Source organism: Pavona decussata, unplaced genomic scaffold (assembly GCF_977016875.1).
Source record: "Pavona decussata unplaced genomic scaffold, jaPavDecu1.1 SCAFFOLD_91, whole genome shotgun sequence".
In the NCBI taxonomy this organism is placed as follows: Eukaryota; Metazoa; Cnidaria; class Anthozoa; order Scleractinia; family Agariciidae; genus Pavona; species Pavona decussata.
Window position 1 is genome coordinate 607,501 of NW_028145508.1, and position 20,000 is coordinate 627,500.

A 20,000-nucleotide genomic window follows, 5' to 3' on the forward strand; every position below is an offset into this window, starting at 1 on the left:
CTTAGTATGTATGTGCTGCTCCCATCGTTTATACCGCCTTCACAAAACTCCCATACAAACTCTGTATTTACTCATTCCCGTAGCCTCTGATCTAATCTTTAATAATCAATCAACCTCACATCGCTGTTTATCACAATGATTTTACAGTGCATTAATTACAGCTATCGTCATTATTGCGGCATTAAATAAGGCAATAAAACAACAAAAACAAAAATATTTTAATTTGGTGTTTTTTTGTTTTTTTTTTTGCATTTCCGATGTTCCAATGTTTGTTACAAGAGGCCATCTGTCCTTTACACTTCTAGCGGCCGCTTACGACTTAGAACAATTCTCGTAAGCGGCCAGTTCCAGTCGTGGAAACCTCTTTCGCGTCCCTAGGGTGTCCGCGGGCCTTACGAGAGCTTCCACTATATTGGTTCGGCTGCGGTTGAGCAGCCTGCGAGTGGTTCGCAACCTTTTACAGTGCTTTATTGGTATTGTGAATGTCTTAAATCCCGCTTCCATGTCTGTAAATAATTCCAGTGGAGTTATCAAGCAGTTTCAATATTGAAAATCCAGGTGCTCGAGTAGATGTCAATGTTTTTCGTAAGATGCTGCGAAAAGATTTGTTAAGGTAAGACTCTCCTTGACATACAGAGGTAACGTCCCCTGCTAAATCTTCATTTTAGAAATGTCTATCCATAGTGAATATTTTTTGCTTTTAATTTTTCACTTTCCGAGAAGTAAAATTAAAGGTTGACCAGTTTGTATCGGTAAGACACCAACCGCAATACTAGCTCTATGCCTTTTCCTCGATCACTACAAATGTCATCAATGTACCTCCAGCCCCTGATTTGTTTTTAAAAACAAACCTTAAAGTCATTACAAACAATCCTCTTCCACCCTTTCTTGACAATGTCTTATAGAGCATTCAGTCAATTCTTAAACACCAAGAAGGGTGAGACGCACTGTAGGTCAGCTTTTAGGCTCTTGATATTATCCGCAATCCTTTTTTTTAACTATATGACCCAAAAGCGAAACCTTTCATCATCATTACCACATTCCTTGTCTTTTCTGTCTCTGTTTGCATGAAGCCGTTAATTCAAAATTGGAATAATATAACATTAAATAACACTTTCAAAGTTTATTTATCGGAGAACTGCCACTTTAGGCTGTTTTCCCAGACAGGATTCAATTGAAAAGACGTTACTTCCTTCAATGGTGCCTCCCTCCCCATCCACGATAAATAACAATTTGGTATGATCAATTGTCATATAATATTTCGATCGAAAGGTAGTATTGTTTCAGTTAGAGAAACATAAAAATAGACCAAACATCCTTGATGGCACTCAGACTCCGATAGAAATGTTTAAGCATATCTTGGACAAAGAAGCCTCATTCTTACAGGACTTCCAGTCTGGTGATATTACTGAAAACACCCGCGGGCAACTGTTCTAAGGTGTTATTGGACAAGTCCCCGAAAAGAGAATAAAGAGAATATTATTTTATAACCTTATCATCAAAATAATTAAATAATTGCTGGAGTATTTTAAACACATACGGCTTCAGTACATCCATATGACGCTGTGATCAAGGCACAATTCTAGTTGTAAAGTAATCAAGAAAGATTTTCAAAGGTGTTCATAATTGTGTCCAGTCCATAGACGTTTGAGAGCAAACGAAAGTCTTTAAAATTGGTCTTCCTTCAATTCTCTGACCATCCTTGAGATGTCTTATTTCCTTCCACGTGCTGTCAACTTAAGTGGGGATTCTGGTTAAATTTTTTTTTATTTGTAAGTTTTCAGCGTCTTATCATTATTGTCTCTTAGAAGTTTCCAGCTATCCAAAAATGCCTCAATATGTTTAATTTATAAAGTGGAGGCACGTCAACGTGACGTAACTATTTTTATGATCATTAGAACATTTTTAAAGAAGAAATGGGTAACTCAAATATAGTAAATTTGGGAACGTTGACAAAGGTTTATACTTCAGAATGATTAAAAATGAATATTGAGGCTAACAAATAACAGATGGGCATCAGAACAGTATGCTAACACCCTTTAGTCTCCTCAGGCGGTGGCAGACTGTCGAATTTTTATCCCTCTTTTATTTGTTTCTTAAATCCCTTCCTGTTGCATAAATGCAATTAGGTTCTGTAATATGGCATTTATCATTTAATACTATGTTCTTGTTTTAGACGATAACCAGAAGAAATAGGAGTTATCAATCTGTGAAGGCAATATCCTAAGTGAGCCGATATCTGCCATTTAAGACAACTCTAACGGTAAAGATTCATTTGAAAGCAATTTTATCCCCTCCTCCTCCCTGGAATTATGACTAACTCATATTATGGGAAAATGGATCCTAGTGATAACAAGTTTGCATCAAGAACACTGTAATGCTTTCAGTAGTCTGAAATTCTCTAGCCCTCTTTTTCCACGTCGTTTTTTTGGCAGATGCCTGTATTAATTGGCCCCGTCCTTGTCATTTGTCCCATCCTGAGGCTAAGCCCAGCCCCCTACCCCCCGTCTCTAACCCTCACATCCCTTCAACCACTCTAAACCGCTGCCAAACTCGATAAAATTACCACAAGTTTACTCTGTTTAAGAGCAGTGTAATTTTCTTCAATTCCTCAAGGGTTTTTTACTACTGCATGTATAACTTGTTTTCTGTTTTTATCACTTTTTTTTTACCTTTTTAACGTTAATACTTCCGTATGATCTCGTTGTAAAAAGATTCAAAGCGACAAAGTTTTCATTAAAGGCGGGGCTAATCTCTTTTTAATTAGTCAAACTAACTTAAAAACAAGTTTCTTCTAAATTGAAATAAATCCAGTTTTTCACATAAAGTAAAACACCTTGTCTCTCTAAAGAATTGAAGTTAGCTGTTTGTCGGGAAAATGGACGTTTTTTACACTGCATTACTTGTTCAAGTGTTAGGTTTACAATTGTAAAGGACACTCAACATAATCACTTTATTTGTAAACCATAACACTTTAATAGCCTTTTTGTGTTTTTTTTTTATTCTTGTTATTCTTGGAACAATGTCATCAATTGTGTGCTTTTTCTCTAATTCAGTACAGGGATAGTACTTACAGTTGACCGGTATTAACCGGTAAAGGCCCTGGGACAGACGTCAGTTGCTCTCCTGCACATGAGATATCTGCCAAGGATGGATCCCGCCAGTAGGGAGTACAGACACATGGCTTTGGACATACTGAAGGAGAGATGTCAAAACACAATGAAGTGAACTTTTTTCTACAGGTGGAGTGGAAAGTACTGTGCTAACACTAACCCGTAGGGGTTTGTTTTATCGTTACAAGGTGAATTTTTTTCACGCAATCCTAAGAAGTCTAAAAAACATGCAAATTTACCAGTTACCCCCCAACTATAAATTTGCTTCTACAATGTATCAAACGTACATTGGAAACGGTGAGCTTTATTACGAGAGAGAAAGACAAACTTAACATTCACGATAGGAAGTGGACCTCACTTCAATTCCCTTACTGTCCGGTAGATCTTTTTGTATTCTCTGCTTTGTTGTTGTTCTCCTTAATCTTCAGCCCCAAATTTATCAATATTATTTTGTACCTTGTTCTACTTAAAGACGTAATTGCATTGCAGTGCTTTGTAAGGTCGTGATATGCCAACTTGTTTCTTTATATTTGTGTTAGTATGTGATAAGCTGATGAAATAAGTGTGAAAGTAGTAGATAGAAAAATTTACAATAAAAACCTCAGCAGAGCACGACATCACTGACCATTTCATAGGCAAATATGGTGAGGCGGGTAGGGGTGGGGAGCCAACGTGTCCGCACTGACTTTAAGCATTCATAACCTTTTTATTTTTCAAAATCGCTACCAAACCGTATGTGACTTTTCCGAAAATTCACTATCACAATTTGTTATGACGTTTAATTGTTCAGATGACATGGCGTCTCCATGGGAACAAAGTTTTTGGAAATACAGTTGAACCTCTCCACAACGGCCACCTTGGGGACAGAAGAAAGTGGCCGTTGTGGAGAGGTGGCCGTTATGGGGAGGTAGGGGTGTAATATGACACCTTTTTTTCGGGAAGTACAACATGTTTATTATGCCAAGTTCATGCTTACTGTAGCCTATAATGGCAATCCAATCTTAAATAATATATTTTAAGATAAAATACACAATAAAACGTAAATAATGTTTTAAATCAAAATGTTAACAAGACGAAAAGAGTAAGGTTCGCAACATTCGCTATATTATTGTAGACAATTTATGCTTACTGCAGCATATAAATGGAACACAATCAAAATACGTTATTATATAAATGGATACAGAAACGTAATGTTCCGAAGACAAATGTCGATGACTGCATCAGTTTATAAAAAAAGGTTTTTACAAAAACTGAACTGTACTGGCCGTTGTCGAGAGGTTATTTTGGCAGTTGGGGACACACTTTAGTGGCCGTTGCCGTTGTAGAGAGGTGGCCGTTGTACAGAGGTTTAAACAAGAGCTAATGTATGGACTGTCCGCCGGGACAAAAAAATGTGGCCGTTGTAGAGAGGTGGCCGTTGTGGAGAGGTGGCCGTTAGTGGAGGGGTTCGACTGTATCTTTACACTATTTTGAATACCATTTCATCACTCTGCTTTTGGCCATGCATCACATCAAAATCAGAGAAGTGAGAAAACCTGGGTGGGAGAATGACTTTATCTTCGCTATTGTTAAAATTCGTGTAAAACATGCAAAATAGAATATATGAAAAAAATTATAAAAAAAAATTATAAAATTATAGCCTTTTTTACGAGATGTTCGACAACACTGGCAAAACACGAGTAAGAAACGCATACGCCTTACACACTTATAGTCTTATCGTTGAAAAGCAAATAACCCAAAGCAAATCTTCATGAAGTTAGTCTGTGGTACATTGTTATCCTACATTTGTGTTATGGCTTGCGGAAGAGTAACACAATGACTAAAAACAAATTTTCATCAGCTAAGTGTGAAGTACATTGAAAGCCTACATTTGTGTTGTGGCTTGCAGGTGAGTAACACAATATAATAACTAAAAACAAATATTCAATGTACTACAATGAAATGTACTGCACTGCAACTTCCGCCTGAAATTAGGGAGTCTCGCAACGTGGTGTTATCGACAGATTCCGGAGTTAGAATCACCTTATGCAACATTAGAATGCAGTAGCAGAAGCAAGAGGAAGGAAAAGAAAACACTATTAAATTGCCTTATGTGAATGGATAGGAAATTAGATTTCGACCGGAAACGTAAAATATCACATTTAAGAAGGAAGGAGTAAAAGAAATAGACCACTTATAATCGATTGTTTACTTAAACTAAACACGACTAAAAGTGATTAAATTAATCTGGTTTCGCTTACCATTCACTATTGTTCTCTCGTCCATTCCATACTTGCTAGTGGCCCGGCATGTATAGTTTCCTTCCTCATTAACTCGTATGCTGGCTTTGTTTGTTCCTTTCACCAGTGTTGTTGAGTTCCTTATTATCGATATGTTTATTGGAGGAGTTCCTATGGCTGAACACGATAGCTTGAAGTCCGGAGCAAGTACAACAGGACCCCACCTCGGCAATACTGCTTTTGGTGGAACTAGTTATGGAACAATTTAACTTCCTTAGCAATTAGCAATACAAATAGAATCCACTTTCAATAAGGAAGTATAAGAATTAATTACCATGTACGTGAAATATTATTTTGTGAGTAGATGAGTTCAAGGCGTTTTGCTGTTTCAAAGCAACTTAGCAACCACAAAGATTTTTGCAAAATAAAAAGTGCCTTTCAACGCTCGGCGTCGTAATTAACACAACGATTAACTAAAGATTCGAATATCTTTGAACGCTTGAGCAATAACGCTTCCCGTTGGTCAGTCAGCAGGGGTGATCCAAGTACTGTCACTGTCTTCACTCCACTTTTTACTCTTGCTGGACATGCTGACTCAAACAAAGTTTGAGTACCCTACATTTACATTACAACTGAGGGTGAAAAACCTTCTTCTTTCCCCCAGTCTTAATTGTAATGTAAGTGCAGGTCTTTTCAAGAGCACAGTTCATTCCTTCCCGTTAATTCAGTAAGCAAAACCGAAGCAATGCATAGAGTCTTCTACTTTAAAAAGGATTACAATATTACAATCATCGCTTTCATATAAAGTGGTCTGTTATAACTAAACAGATTTAAATGCAATTAAACATACTGGAGTGATATGTGCTGAGGAAGATGGAACTGTTATGCTAGGGGAACGTACACGAAGCAGAGCAACGTCATAACATGTTGATTGGGCTTCATTTGGCCGCGAAGCAAAAGCACGAGTTTAGCGGGGAACTCACAAATATAAATGTGAAGTAATCACGTGCAAGAAACGCAACAATAACGTGAAATTTCTCCCTCTCCATAAAAAAAAAATTAATAAATGAATATATTAAATTCATACACATAGGTTATGAAGGTTGAGCCTCAAATTATGAAGCATTGGTCATGAGGAGTGAATGTAATGCTCCTCAAAATTGAAAAAAATGATATGGCGTGCAGGTGAGTAACATAATGACTAAAAACAAATTTTCATCAGCTAAGTGTGAAGTACATTGAAAGCCTACATTTGTGTTCTGGCTTGCAGGTGAGTAAAAAAATAAAAAAGGGAAATAAAGGATTTGCCCTTAAAAATAAATTATGCTGGCTTATGTACCAGAGTCATCTGGCCTTTTAATAAAGACTAAAGTCCTCAACTTTCTTTAGTTTGTGGATCATCTTGTTGTTCAGACTGCACTGGAGGTCATTGAGCTAGCTTAAGGCGAACTGGAGTTGTTTTGGTGCTCTTGTGGTGTTGGTTCAGGGATGAGCACAGGCTGAGTGGTGTGATTTTCAGCTTGAGGTGGGCTCTGATGCTGAAGGCTGTTCCGTTTGGTGAACAGTTGAGTGGTCTGGAATAACTGGTGCTTCCCACAGAATGGGCTGTGTGGGGTGGCGGCAGTGTTTGCTTCCGAAGAATACTCTGAGGAGGTGCTGCTGGACGTAGCTTTGCACGGCTTGGGAGAAGGATGTGACTGCCGGTGTGTATGGCGGGCGAGGTGGGCTTTGTTGAGATTGACAATGGTGGTTGACAAGGTGTTGTCCAGTTGGCCTAACTCATAAATAAATCATTACGTTCTAATTCGCTTCCCTCAAACGAACGTAAATCATTTTACCCTTAAATTCCCGTAAAACAAACAAATCACACAAGAAATGTGGTAGGATGCGCAAGCGGATCCAAAACAGTTTATTATAAGATAAATAGCTACTAATGCATAGTATAATGAAGAAAATTACAAAACTGTTTGTTGCTAATACAAGATGAATTGCAGGAAAGTTACAAGACTGTTTTTCTTTTTACAATTCTTAATAGTAGCAAGCAGGAAATAATATACGTTCTATAATACATTACAAACCTAAACACTTAGTTACTTGTAATCTGCTTTCAAGGCTCAGTTCCTCTACATACATATCCTTGGCTGAATCAGATTTCCATCATGGACTTTAAGAAGTCTTTCTGGAATCGAGTTACAACTATTACGGACCGCAGATGTAATGTCACTGGATCTTAAACTATAAAGACCATAATCATTAGGGTTGTAACCCAGCTGACTTAAGGTATTCCTTAAGATATCCCTACAAGTAGTATAAGAAATCTTACCACTTCTCAGGGTATAGGTAGAACTACTACGGTGAAAAACAAGCGGTCTAAATAAAGGGAGAGAACTACATAAGTCAATACCAGATAGATCTAAGTACCTTTGTAAAACACCAACAGGACAGTACTTAGACCTGAATGCGCTAATAAATACGTAATTCCCTTCCCTATAAACATCAGTCTCACTACGAGGTACAAAAATTCTTATATAATCGCAGTGAAATTTAATATGCTTAGGAGCGATACTGCATAATTCGTCATAACGAAAAAATCCTGCAAAAGCTAAAGAGCATAACGCAGCGATACGAAGATTCTTTAAATTAGCGTATTTCTTAATTATGGATATTTAAAATACTCCTTATGATGTCTGTGGTAATAGGCTTCTTTTTCATAACGGGCTGTGATTTCTGGCGTTCAGCAGACTCGACAATATTCCTGCAAAAGTCGCTATCCAAAGAATTACGATCCAAAGTAGGGACAAAGGAATGTAGCCATTTAAGGGTGGCATGGGTTAAAATTATTGAGGAACTAGAGGTGCAAGACTGCTGAACTTCAAATAAATAAAGAGAAACAACACTAAGAGGAAATGGTAGCTGCATGTTGAAGTGTTTACTTTTACACCATTCAAAAAACTTCCCAATTACGCGAACGTAGGCTTTAGAAGTTGTATCGGTCCTGGACTTCAACATAACTTCTAAAACCTGATAAACGTTGCCTAAGGAAAATTGTTGAAAACCTTTCCAGGGCTTACTTGACAAGATTACCTGGAAAGACAAGAACAAAACATATACACTAAAAGAGCAGAAAGAATATCCGCTCATAACCATACAAAAGGAAAAGAAATAATGATCATTACTGGAGCCAGTGCCACATAAAACGATAAACCATTATTATTTGAGCCAGTGCCCGATAAAACAAAATTCATTGATTAGGCCAGTGTCACATAAAACAACAATACGTTGTTTAAGCCAGCGCCACGAGAAATGATAAACCATTAATTGGGCCAGTACCACATAAATAAACAATATATTGTTTTGGCCAGTGCCAACAAAAGTAAATAATGATTAGGCTAATAGACACACCATCAAATATATTACTCGGTAAATTCCAATCACAAGGCAATAATGTTGATATAATTGGTATCATCATGAGCCCGCGAGATACCAGTATATACGTAAACCGCGAGGCGCAAACGCATGCGCGTAGGTCAACGTTGTAAGACCGGTCATCTTGTCTTCTACTGTTATAATTACATGTGAGTTGCTAGTTGTACTTTTGTGTCTTCTTTACTGCCTGAAAGCAGCGCTTATCAACATGGTGGCAGCAATATTTCTTCAGCAAAGGTACTAAAGTTGTTCTGGAATAAGTGTGAGCACAAGACAACTATTTTTTCACATGGAGATGGCACATTTTCATTTACCGCCAAAACTCGATCTGACCGATGGTAATCTGGAAGATAGTTTTAGAAAATGGAAACGTCAATTGGAAGTTTACATGGAAGCTAGTGGCACTACTAACAAGCCGAAACAGCGACAAACAGTGATTATTCTACATTGTGCTGGCCCGCAAGTCCTCGACGTTTACTATCATTTCCAGTTTGATCAAGAAGATGACAAACACGATCCAGCGAAAGTCCTTGAAAAGCTTGAGGAGTACTGCAACCCGCGAGAAAATGAAGTTTACCAAAGTTTTCGCTTCTTGAATATCCCATTCCACGAGCCATTTGATGTGTTCTTAACCGAGTTATATTCCCGTGCTGCCGCGTGTAACTTCAAAGAGAAGGACCGGATGATCAGGGACAAAATTGTCTTCAGCGTCTCCGGTAAGTTGCAAGAATTGTTACTCCGTGAGACAAACCTAGATTTAAAGAAAGCCATAGAGACCTGTCGAACTTTTGAAACCACTTCACGAAACAAAAAAGAAATGAGTGCAAGCAGTAAAGCACAGAAGATTGATAAAGTTGGTGTACAAAGCAAGTTAAAGCAGAAATGTGCTGTGAAAACTCAACAGAAATATATTCCCCGTATGCTGAAAGAATGCAATTTCTGTGGCAAGTCACATGAAGCAGTGAAGATAAAATGTCCCGCCTGAGGGGAAAACGGGCAAGCACTACAAAGGCAGAAACCATTTTGATGTGAAATGCAAGAAAGTACATTCACTTAATGTAGATGGTGACTCTACCGACTCTGATGAACAGTGGTTAGCTACTGTCGTGACTGATCAAAACAAACGAGTAACTGCTTTGATGCAAGTTAACGGCTGTGGTGTTAGGTTTCAATAAGACTCTGGTGCTGATATTAACGCAATATCTCAGAAGTTTGTGAAGAAGTCTCAAGTGAAATCCACCTCGAAGAAACTGATTATGTGGAACAAATCAAAGTTAACTCCACTGGGAGAAACTACTTTGGAAGTCTTGAATCCAAAGAATGCACAAGTGAGTGAGGCTGATTTTATTGTTGTTCCAAATGATTTCAGTTGCCTTTTGGGCCTGAAAACTGTACAAGAAATGGGACTGTTCACCATTAATGATGACAACTTTATAGCTCAAGTAAGCTCTGATACAAATCTGTTAGGAGATTTGGGGGAAGCACAGCTGCATGTTAACCCAGAAGTTCCACCAAGAGCACTACCCTGCCGGAAATTACCCCTTGCATTGCAAGAAGATGTTAAACAGGAACTTGAGCGACTGGTTGAAATTGGAGTTCTGATACCTGTGGAGGAACCCACAGTGTGGGTGAGCCAAATGGCTGTAGTTAAGAAATCAGATGGATCTCTAAGGATCTGTATTGACCCTCAACCGCTGAATGATGCTCTACAGCGGGAGCACTACAGGCTGCCAACTTTAGATGATGTGCTGCCAAACCTGAACAATGCAAAAGTGTTCAGCAAACTTGATGTTAAGTAAGCCTACTGGGATGCGCGATTGGACAAGGAATCCAGTCTACTAACAACCATGATCACCTCTTTTGGACGATATAGATGGGCCCGACTTCCTTTTGGACTGAAGGTTAGCAGCGAAATTTTGCAAAGGAAGCTAAATGAGGCGCTCAGTGGCCTGAACAGTGTAATTTGCGTTGCAGATGACCTACTGGTGATGGGGAGTGGTAATACAAGGGAAGAAGCTGACTCTGATCATGAGCAGAACCTCCTCGAATTACAGAAAAGGTACACAGAAAGAAACATAAGGCTGAACAATGAGAAGTCCATCCTAAAGCAAACGCAGGTCAAGTTCATGGGTCACCTGATAACCAATGAAGGAGTACAGGCAGACAAATCCAAAGTAGAAGCTATCCTCAGCATGCCTGCACCCACAGATGTACATGGAGTGAAGAGATTCTGTGGAATGATCCAGTACTTATCAAAGTTCCTCCCCAACCTAGCCAGTGATTTACAGCCCATACGAGAGCTGACTAAAAAAGATGTTGACTGGAATTGGTCCGTTGAATGTGAACAAGCTTTCCAGAAAGTGAAGCAGAAAATCACAGAGACCCCCTTGCTCGTTTAATTTGACCCAGACAAGGAATTAGTCCTACAAGTTGACAGCAGCAAAGATGGATTGGGTGCCACCCTCCTGCAAGATGGGAAGCCAATTGAATATGCATCACGAGCACTAACAAGCGCAGAAAGGAATTGGGCGCAAATCGAGGAGACTTTAGCAGTAGTGTTTGGTCTAGAACGCTTTGATCAATACACATATGGTAGCAAGGTTGTTGTTGAAAATGATCACAAGCCGTTAGCTTCAATTCTAAAGAAGCCCCTCAGCCAAGCTCCTAAGAGGTTACAAGCACTGATACTGCGACTTCATCGATATGATGTTGACTTCCACTACATTGAGGGAAGCAAACTTTTTATTGCTGACACTCTGAGTAGAGCCTATCTAGATGTCCCTGATACCCATGTCAGAGTGATGACGGTCAACGCTCTGAAAGGAGAATCATATGAGAGAATCAAGGAAGTGAAAGAAGCAACCACAAAAGATGAAAGCATGCAGACACTCCTTGGCATCATAAAGGAAGGTTGGCCCGAACACAAGAAGGGCGTGCCTAGTGCAGTGAGACCATATTTTGACGAAAGAGACACTCTCAGCCATCAAGATGGAGTTATTTTGAAGGGCGAAAGAGTAGTAATTTTAAAGTCGCTGAGAGATATCACGAAGAAACGATTACACTCTGCACACCTTGGTTACGACAGCATGATGAGACGTTACCGTGATACTGTATTTTGGCCCGCAATGTCAACAGAGATACGTCAAGTGGCCGAAAACTGTGAAGCCTGTCAGCTACATAAACCACGGAATCAGAAAGAGACACTGAAACAACATGAAGAAGGAGAAACAGCGTGGAGCAAGATAGGTGTCGATTTGTATGAGATCAAGGGCGGAAGTTATTTAGTCACTGTCGACTACTACTCAAATTTTATAGAAGTTGATTACCTGTCCACCACAACGACTCGACAAGTTATTACCAAACTCAAAGGACATTTTGCAAGGTATGGAATACCAGTGCAAATAGTGACTGACTCTGGTTCACAATTCCTCTCACGACAATTCAAAGATTTCACAAGAAACTGGGGAATTGGCCATGCAACATCATCACCTGAACATCACAAGTCAAACGGGAAGGCGGAAGCTGCAGTAAAGATTGCGAAAATGATGATGCGTAAAGCACTGCTGGATGGTACTGATCAATATGAAGCCCTACTTGAATTGAGGAACACACCTCGCCAAGATACAGGAGTTAGCCCTGCTGAAATGATGTTTGGCAGAAATACGCGATCAATGCTACCATCCGTGGGAACCAAAAGAATCAGAAGTAAGAGACAAGTGACACTGAGACGACTCAAGCGGCGCCTTGCCATCAGGCGTACCTATGACAAAGGTGCTCGAGACTTAAAACGACTCACTCCTGGTCAGCCAGTGTACTACCAACACACGGAAGGAAAGAAGTGTGATTGGAGAAGAGGAACTGTGCGTACTGAACACAGCGATCGATCCTACACTATACACATAATAGATGGAAAGGAAGGTATCTACAGGAGAAACAGAGTCCATTTACGTCCTACGACACTAAGAGCGTCACCAGAGAGATCTCCACCACCTGCTGATGAGAATGCGCACAGCCCGCCAGCGCATACTGAGAAGCGGACTGAGTCCTAAGAAACCACTAAAGCAGACATGCAGACAAGGCCGCAGCGGATCAGGAAGGAACCTCACTGGTTCAAAGACTATGAGTTCAATTTTTAGTTTCTAGTACGATTTTATTTCTTTTTCGATTAGAATTGATTAGAATTCATTGCAAGGAACAGAGACTTTAAGAAAGAACTGAACTCGTTAAGTTGGATTGCTATTTCCTATTTATTTTTTTTTCTTGAAAAAGAAGGATGTTGATATAATTGGTATCATCATGAGCCCGCGAGATACCAGTATATAGGTAAACCGCGAGGCGCAAACGCATGCGCGTAGGTCAACGTTGTAAGACCGGTCATCTTGTCTTCTACTGTTATAATTACATGTGAGTTGCTAGTTGTACTTTTGTGTCTTCTTTACTGCCTGAAAGCAGCGCTTATCAACAAATAATATTTCCTGTGAAAAGATCAGACCCTAAGAGCGAATTGGGGTTCCTACCGTGGGTTAGAACCTCCTTCCCAATATGAATACTGTGGGCCACAAGATAACTACTATACTTAAGTGTAATTAAAGGCCAGAAATGAGCCGAAGGCCAAAGAGGTACAACAAGCGTACCAACGGCCTGCTGAGATTTCAAATAATGCAATACGCGTGGGACGATACCAACTGGAGGAACTACTAGGCAATTTTCCCCTCGAAGAGACTGAAAGAAAAAATGAACACCCGAAGCAAAACAATCAACACTATAGGGCCCCCACCGGGCATCAAGAAGAAGAAATAATTATCCAGTAATTTGCCAATCATCAGTGTCGATTAAACGACTAATATAATCGGCTTGCTGATTCAAGGTGCGAGGAATCCATTGTACTTCCAAATGAATCCCCGATCGAATACAAATATCAAAAATCCTTCGGGCCATCTTATGCAAACCCAATTTCATGCCGCCCACTTCAACAATCTTAGCAGCTGCTTGGCTATAAGTAGACCACTTAACGTGTGAACCCTCAAGCACTGGGGCAAATGATTGCAATGAAAACTCAATAACAGGCAACTCCCTACACGTTGAACTTTGAACGACCTCGCTCTCCGACCACAAATTTGTGACACACAAAATCACTGTTAAAGTCAATAAATGCTCCAACACCGGTAGCAATGGCATCTGGATATACAAAATAACTTGGATCTTTACTTACAAAACAATACCTAGTATTGAATTGATATTAACCATATTATCCTTCCAAAAATAAAGTTCTTCCTTGCAATAATCGTCAAGACGGAAAACAGAATCCCAGTTGTCTCTGCACAAGGTAGACAAGACATAATGTCTGGTCATTATCCTACCAATGTTACCAACAACGGGCCCGGTAGAAATAATTTGACCCGTGAAGGAGGCCAACTCTCTCGCAGACACTTTGAGATCGGCTTCAATAATATGATTAATTGTATTGATGAACTTAATAATTCTTCTTTCAACAGTTTTTAAAGTACCCAGTGCAGAATTCCAGGCAATATCTAACCAATCCAATACTTGGGTGGGTTCCCATACCGATTTCTCTTCGATGACAACAAAACCCGTGTTATACAAATCCCCCCTTACAGCTAGGGCCTTAACACGACAACTTTCCCTATCCTGAACAATCGCCCAACAATCGTCTAGGAAGATGGCCATGCAAAGACCCTGTATTCTCCAATACTTTTCTAAAGGCTTCAAAACCTTAGTGAAAACGTAAGGGGCCGAGGAGAGACCGAACGGGAGCACAGTGAAAACATAAAATACTTCGTTAACGGAATCAGGCGCCCGCCATGGAAACCCCAGAAAAATTAGTGTTCCTGTGCAATCTTGATATGGTGATAACCGCTTTTTAAATCAAAAGAAAACATGTACGCGTCTTTCGCAAATTAAGCCATAGCAATTTTCCAGTCCTCATAATTAACACTTTGCTTAATTAATGACTTATTGACATGGCGCAAATCAAGAATTAACCTCTTTTTACCGCATGGCTGTATAGAAACTGACAAGGGGTTTACAACTAAAGGCTGTTCTTTAACCATACGCACCCAACCAGAGTTAACAAGCTCAAGAACGGCTTGATCCACAAAAGCAGCATGAAGTCGAGCAGACTTATTATTTTTAAGCTTTACAAGTAATGGAAAACTGATGAACGGCAGCCTGTAGCCGTTTTCAATAATTGTCAGAATAAAATCCGGAGCACCTATAGATCTCCAGAAACCTAAATTATTCTTTAAATTACCCTTGACACCTAAAGAACGCCCGCTTTCAAGTTCGTAATTCTGTGTAATTTGATCTACCTGCGCCAAGTCATCTTCAATACTTCGGTTGAGTTGATTGGCCTGCGGTTGGCTTGTTGTAGGAGATTACAGGGCAAGCATTGTAGTTAGAGGACTGGTAGCTTCCCGACCAGAACACGGATGTACAGTCCTTGGCCCAGTGTACGAATTTGCCGAATTTGAAACAACGGAAAAAGTCCGCAGAAGCATCTCTACGGCCTAAAAATAAAAGCAATGACGTAACCAGTAGTAAGCGGAGGGGGAAGGGGGGGGGGGGGGGGCGCAAACCAGAAACATGAATAGACTGTATGGAACAGCTTGGCCAATCAGAACTTGTATGTAAGTCAGAATGCACAATAGTGGGTGCGGCAGGTGTGAAACGAAAACAACTGCAACTAATTACTTGGAATACTAGCCGAAAATACATTTATAGCTGTCTACTGTGACCAGGTACTACTTGCGTTCGAGCTCAAAAATATCTTATGATATCAACTGCCAAGGCTGGGTCGGTGTGGGGTGTGACGCCATGGGCTTCGATGTGACTCAGTCACAGCTTTCCATACTGAGCACAGGAGGAACATGACTGTCAAAATATTTCTGTGTCATTGGCCTTGTGTGGCCAGAAGACAGCATCGCTAGCGAAAGGAAGGCAATATTTAGCGCCTCTATTTTATCTAGCATGCTTGGCATGAGAGAGGTGGTGACAATGGCAAGAGTTTATTTGAGGAGAAGATCTCTGCGGACACTGAGCTCTTCTCGAAAATGCCAGAATGAGTGGGAGTTGTTCTTTCGTGGGCGGTCATTTTGGATGATGTGGTATTCTAGTAGTTGCATTTTTGGCATGATGCTGTAGCTTTGCGTAGTTGTTCAAGGGTTGTATCCATGTGGATTGGTGTGGTCAGGTCCAGATGAGCAAGATGTGTGCAGAAAAGCTAGGTCTCAAGTATGGAACGCCAACACTGTCTTCTGTGTAATTCTCCCATTATATGCGGTGCATTTTACATTATATGCGGTGTATTTTACATTATATGTGGTGCTTTTTGTATTATATGTGGTGTATTTTCCATTATATGCGGTACTTTCCACATTATATGTGGTGCTTTTTACATTATATGCGGTACTTTGTACATTATATGCGGTACTTCTGTCATTATATGCAGTGCTTTTGTCAATATATGAGGTAGTTTTTTCATTATATGCGGTGCTTTATTTGTCATCATTATATGAGGTGCTTTTGTCATTATATGCGGTGCTTTCTTCATTATGAGGATGAGGTCGAGAATCTACGGGGATCTGGGTAAGAGTTTACAGATATCGATAATCCGCCATTTTGTATCAAGCGCGCGAACATTACGAATGGACATTCTTGCTGGTGCTCTCCTTTGATTTGCGTTCAGTGGAATTCATTATGGAGACAGTCATAAAAGTCTCTAAACCTTGGAGGTCTAACTGAGAAATTTGAAACCGAACGTATTACTCCGGTACATGAAATGGAAATGTTAGGCGTAACTTCTCGCGGGGATATGATGTCTTCGTAGGAAATAGCAAGGGATGACAGGCCTGCACGACTTCTAAAAACGGAAACATTTTTTGAAATGTAACTTCTTTAAATTTTGTTCTGACAAGCATGTCATTTAGAGATTTTCCTTTTTAAAAGGAAATTAGTGTTGGCTCTTTGAAGATTTCTCGCAGAAAAGGCTCGTTTTGTATTAAGTGCCATTTTCCCATTAAAACATGTTTGAGGCTGGGCACTGATGGTTTTGTTACGAAACGCAATATTTGTTTGGGGTATTGTCTTTTCGCTTCAATGCTGATGACCCTTCTGTAAATTTGACATCTGATAAAATTTTTTCAATCAGATTATTCGGGTAGCCTCTAGCAAGGAGTCGTTATTTAAATTTTTTACTGAACTGTTTTCCTCAAACGTTATTTTTTGAGAAGTTTGCTTGTTTGAGTCTTAGGGCTTTAACCAATCCTTCTTTGACTCTTGATGGGTGGCTAGAGGAAAAACGCGTGTATTGAAAGGTTTCAGTGTTTTAATATCCAATATGGAGTGAATGCAACTGAATGCAGTCTCAATCTTTGAGATTTTTAAGCAGTAAATTTGATTGTTGGATGATATGAGTTTGCTTGTTTGATGAACCGTTCTATATCATGTTTACCATGTCCCACAGAGAAAAGATATCTTACACCTTAAGCCTGCTTGGTATAGCATCTTTTTCTCGGTTGCAGTCGGGAATTTTTTTTTTCGCAAAGCGAGATGCCAGGCACACAAACTGCACAGTCCATGTCCTTTGCGGACAAGATTTCTTCCGTTTTCTCTTCCTTCCAGAGCTAGTGCTTCTCCCACCAGTGCTGCTTGGTTGGAATAAAAGGCTCCTTTCTTGCCTAACAGAATCGCTGTAACTCATGGTTGTGCCTGAGGCAGCTGCGTTTTCATCATCCTCATCTGTTTACCTTTGATCAGCCACATACTTTGTGCACAGTTCTCTGAGTCGAATACGGTCACCAATCGTGTTGACTCCTAGGTCGGTAAAAGTGCTATCTGACATAGATAATGGTACTCAAGGGTCTATCCTTTCGTTTAAAAAGCTTTCTGAAAGGGTTTCCAAGCTCAATTGAATCCATGAGCGAGGAGGTCAATTCGTGCGCTTGAAACAAAATGGCGGATTATCAATATTAGTAAACTCTTACCCAGACCCCCGTAGATTCTCGACCTCATCCTCATAATGAAGAAAGCACCGCATATAACGACAAAAGCACCTCATATAATGATGACAAATAAAGCACCGCATATAATGAAAAAACTACCTCATATATTGACAAAAGCACTGCATATAATGCGAAATGTACCGCATATAATTTCAAAAGCACTGCATATAATGACAAAAGTACCACATATAATGTACAAAGTACCGCATATAATGTAAAAAGCACCACATATAATGTGGAAAGTACCGCATATAATGGAAAATACACCACATATAATACAAAATACACCACATATAATACAAAATACACCGCATATAATGTAAAATGCACCGCATATAATGGGAGAATTACACAAAAGACAGTGTTGGCGTTCCATACTCAAGATCGTTGGAGGTGTTGGCTTCGTTCAGGCATGGGTCTCTGGATAGGGTGTCCGCAAAGTGCAGTGACGAACCTTTCCTGTATGCATAGTTAAGTTGTAACGTTGCAGGAAAAGCATCATTTTCCAAAGCCGCTTGGTTGCTGAGGCGAGGTTTTCCTGAAAGATGGACTGAAGAGATTGGTGTTCGGTGTGAATGGTGATGATCACACGCAAATGACGAAATGCTCGGTGGGATGTTCAGCAGCTGTAATATCCACTCGCTCTATAAGGTGAATATGCCTCCAAGTACAAAAGAGAGAAGTGGTTCAAATTTCTTAAATTTTTTCTTTCGTTTTTAGCAAGTTCTGAGATGGAACGAGTAAAGTTTTATTTTCCTTCAGGTTAATTGAGCCAATAGAAAAAAGGCTTGTTAATATAATGAGATAATCGATGTTGATTGATTAAAATTGTACACAAACAAGTGATTTTGTTGGATATAGTGTTATTTGGAAACGATAATAATAATAATAATAATAATAATAATAATAATAAAACTCCTGTTGCATCCACCTAATAGCTAGATCAAGCAGACCATTTCGAGATTTTTAAAATTTTAATTTAGTTTTTACTAATACTTTTTTAATTTTTAATTGATTTTCTTTGTTTATCACATGATTTTATTGCGTTCGACGAAGGAGAACGCAAGCCTAATTTCGTTTTTGCGTCCTGTGTCTTTCGAGTTGGTGTGCCTGTGTACGGCTATGCAGGATTTTTCGAGATTGCTGTAAGGACACCCAAATGGCCCCCCCGCTTGAGTTTTGCAGGGGCATGTGTCGGCCGGGAAACTGGTGCGAACTTATGACGACATCTGACCTCGTTTTCGCGCTAGAGCCATCTTTTTAGTCTCGTTTTCGTATAAGAGTCGCCTCCTCGTTTTCGCGCCATTGCCTAAATTTGCATACATCGGAAAAGTTTTACATTCAGTGTACGGGATCACATTTCAACTGCAATGTTCATCAATGTTCACTGGATGGAAATATTTCTACAGAATCTTTTCCCTTTCTTCCAGAAATCTTTTTTGTGAAAGATTGCACTGAAGAAATTACACGTTTTGTGGCCACAGGCTGGAAGACAGACGCAGTTTGTTGGAGCAAGATTTGCATACATCGGGAAAGTTTTACATTCAGTGTACGGGATCACATTTCAACTGCAATGTTCATCAATATTCAGTGGATGGAAATATCTCTACAGAAACTTTCCCCTTTCTTCCAGAAATCTTTTTTGTGAAAGATTGCATTGAAGAAATTACACGTTTTGTGGCCGCGGTAAAATAATTTTCCGTGGGAAATAAATTCATCGAACACGACAGCGCTGCACGCCTGTTGTACATTTCGTCGTGTCAGAAATAGATTGTCAACCGCAAACTAGCCTGTGGAACCTCGGAAAGACCATGCTCATCAAAATCGTTGCTATGTTCAGAAACCTTTTAATCTCCTCATTTGATGCTACAATACAGGTAAAGAGGGCTTTTCACCCAGCCCTAGGTTCGCGAAGTTTTGCGACTCACGTATTACGTTAGTATAAAATCAAAATTCAAAAATATCTGAAATATACACTCATGAGAAACTGACATCAGGCCCCGGTTGTTCAAAAAGCGGATTATTTTATCCAGCGGATAATTCGCTATCCAGCAAATAAAATCTATTGGTTGGAGAACATTTTATCCACTGGATAGAGTTATCCGCTCTTTGAATATAAACCTTGGCCCTGAGATGTCTTTCAAAACTGTATGCAAATTAGTTCGCTTCAGTTCGACAATTTTACGGTTTTATAGTCGCGTAAATTTCGCGGCATTTAGGTA

At 39.7% G+C, this 20,000-nt stretch overlaps 1 protein-coding gene and 2 pseudogenes across 1 annotated transcript in view; all 3 read right to left on the reverse strand.

The window, feature by feature from the left end:
- Positions 1 to 3,017: 3,017 nt before the first annotated feature.
- Positions 3,018 to 20,000, reverse strand: part of LOC146474067 (uncharacterized) — a 62,414-nt gene continuing 45,431 nt past the window's right edge. Inside the window, exons 11-12 of the mRNA XM_085117356.1 lie at positions 5,354 to 5,581; positions 3,018 to 3,195 (exon numbers count right to left, since the gene is read on the reverse strand). Of these exons, the coding sequence (XP_084973482.1) occupies positions 3,071 to 3,195; positions 5,354 to 5,581 (353 nt within the window). The 3' untranslated portion in view covers positions 3,018 to 3,070. The remainder of the gene's footprint in view (positions 3,196 to 5,353; positions 5,582 to 20,000) is intronic.
- The window catches only part of LOC146474068 (uncharacterized), a 12,885-nt pseudogene continuing 869 nt past the window's right edge, over positions 7,985 to 20,000 (reverse strand).
- Positions 13,217 to 14,110, reverse strand: LOC146474069 (uncharacterized; annotated as a pseudogene).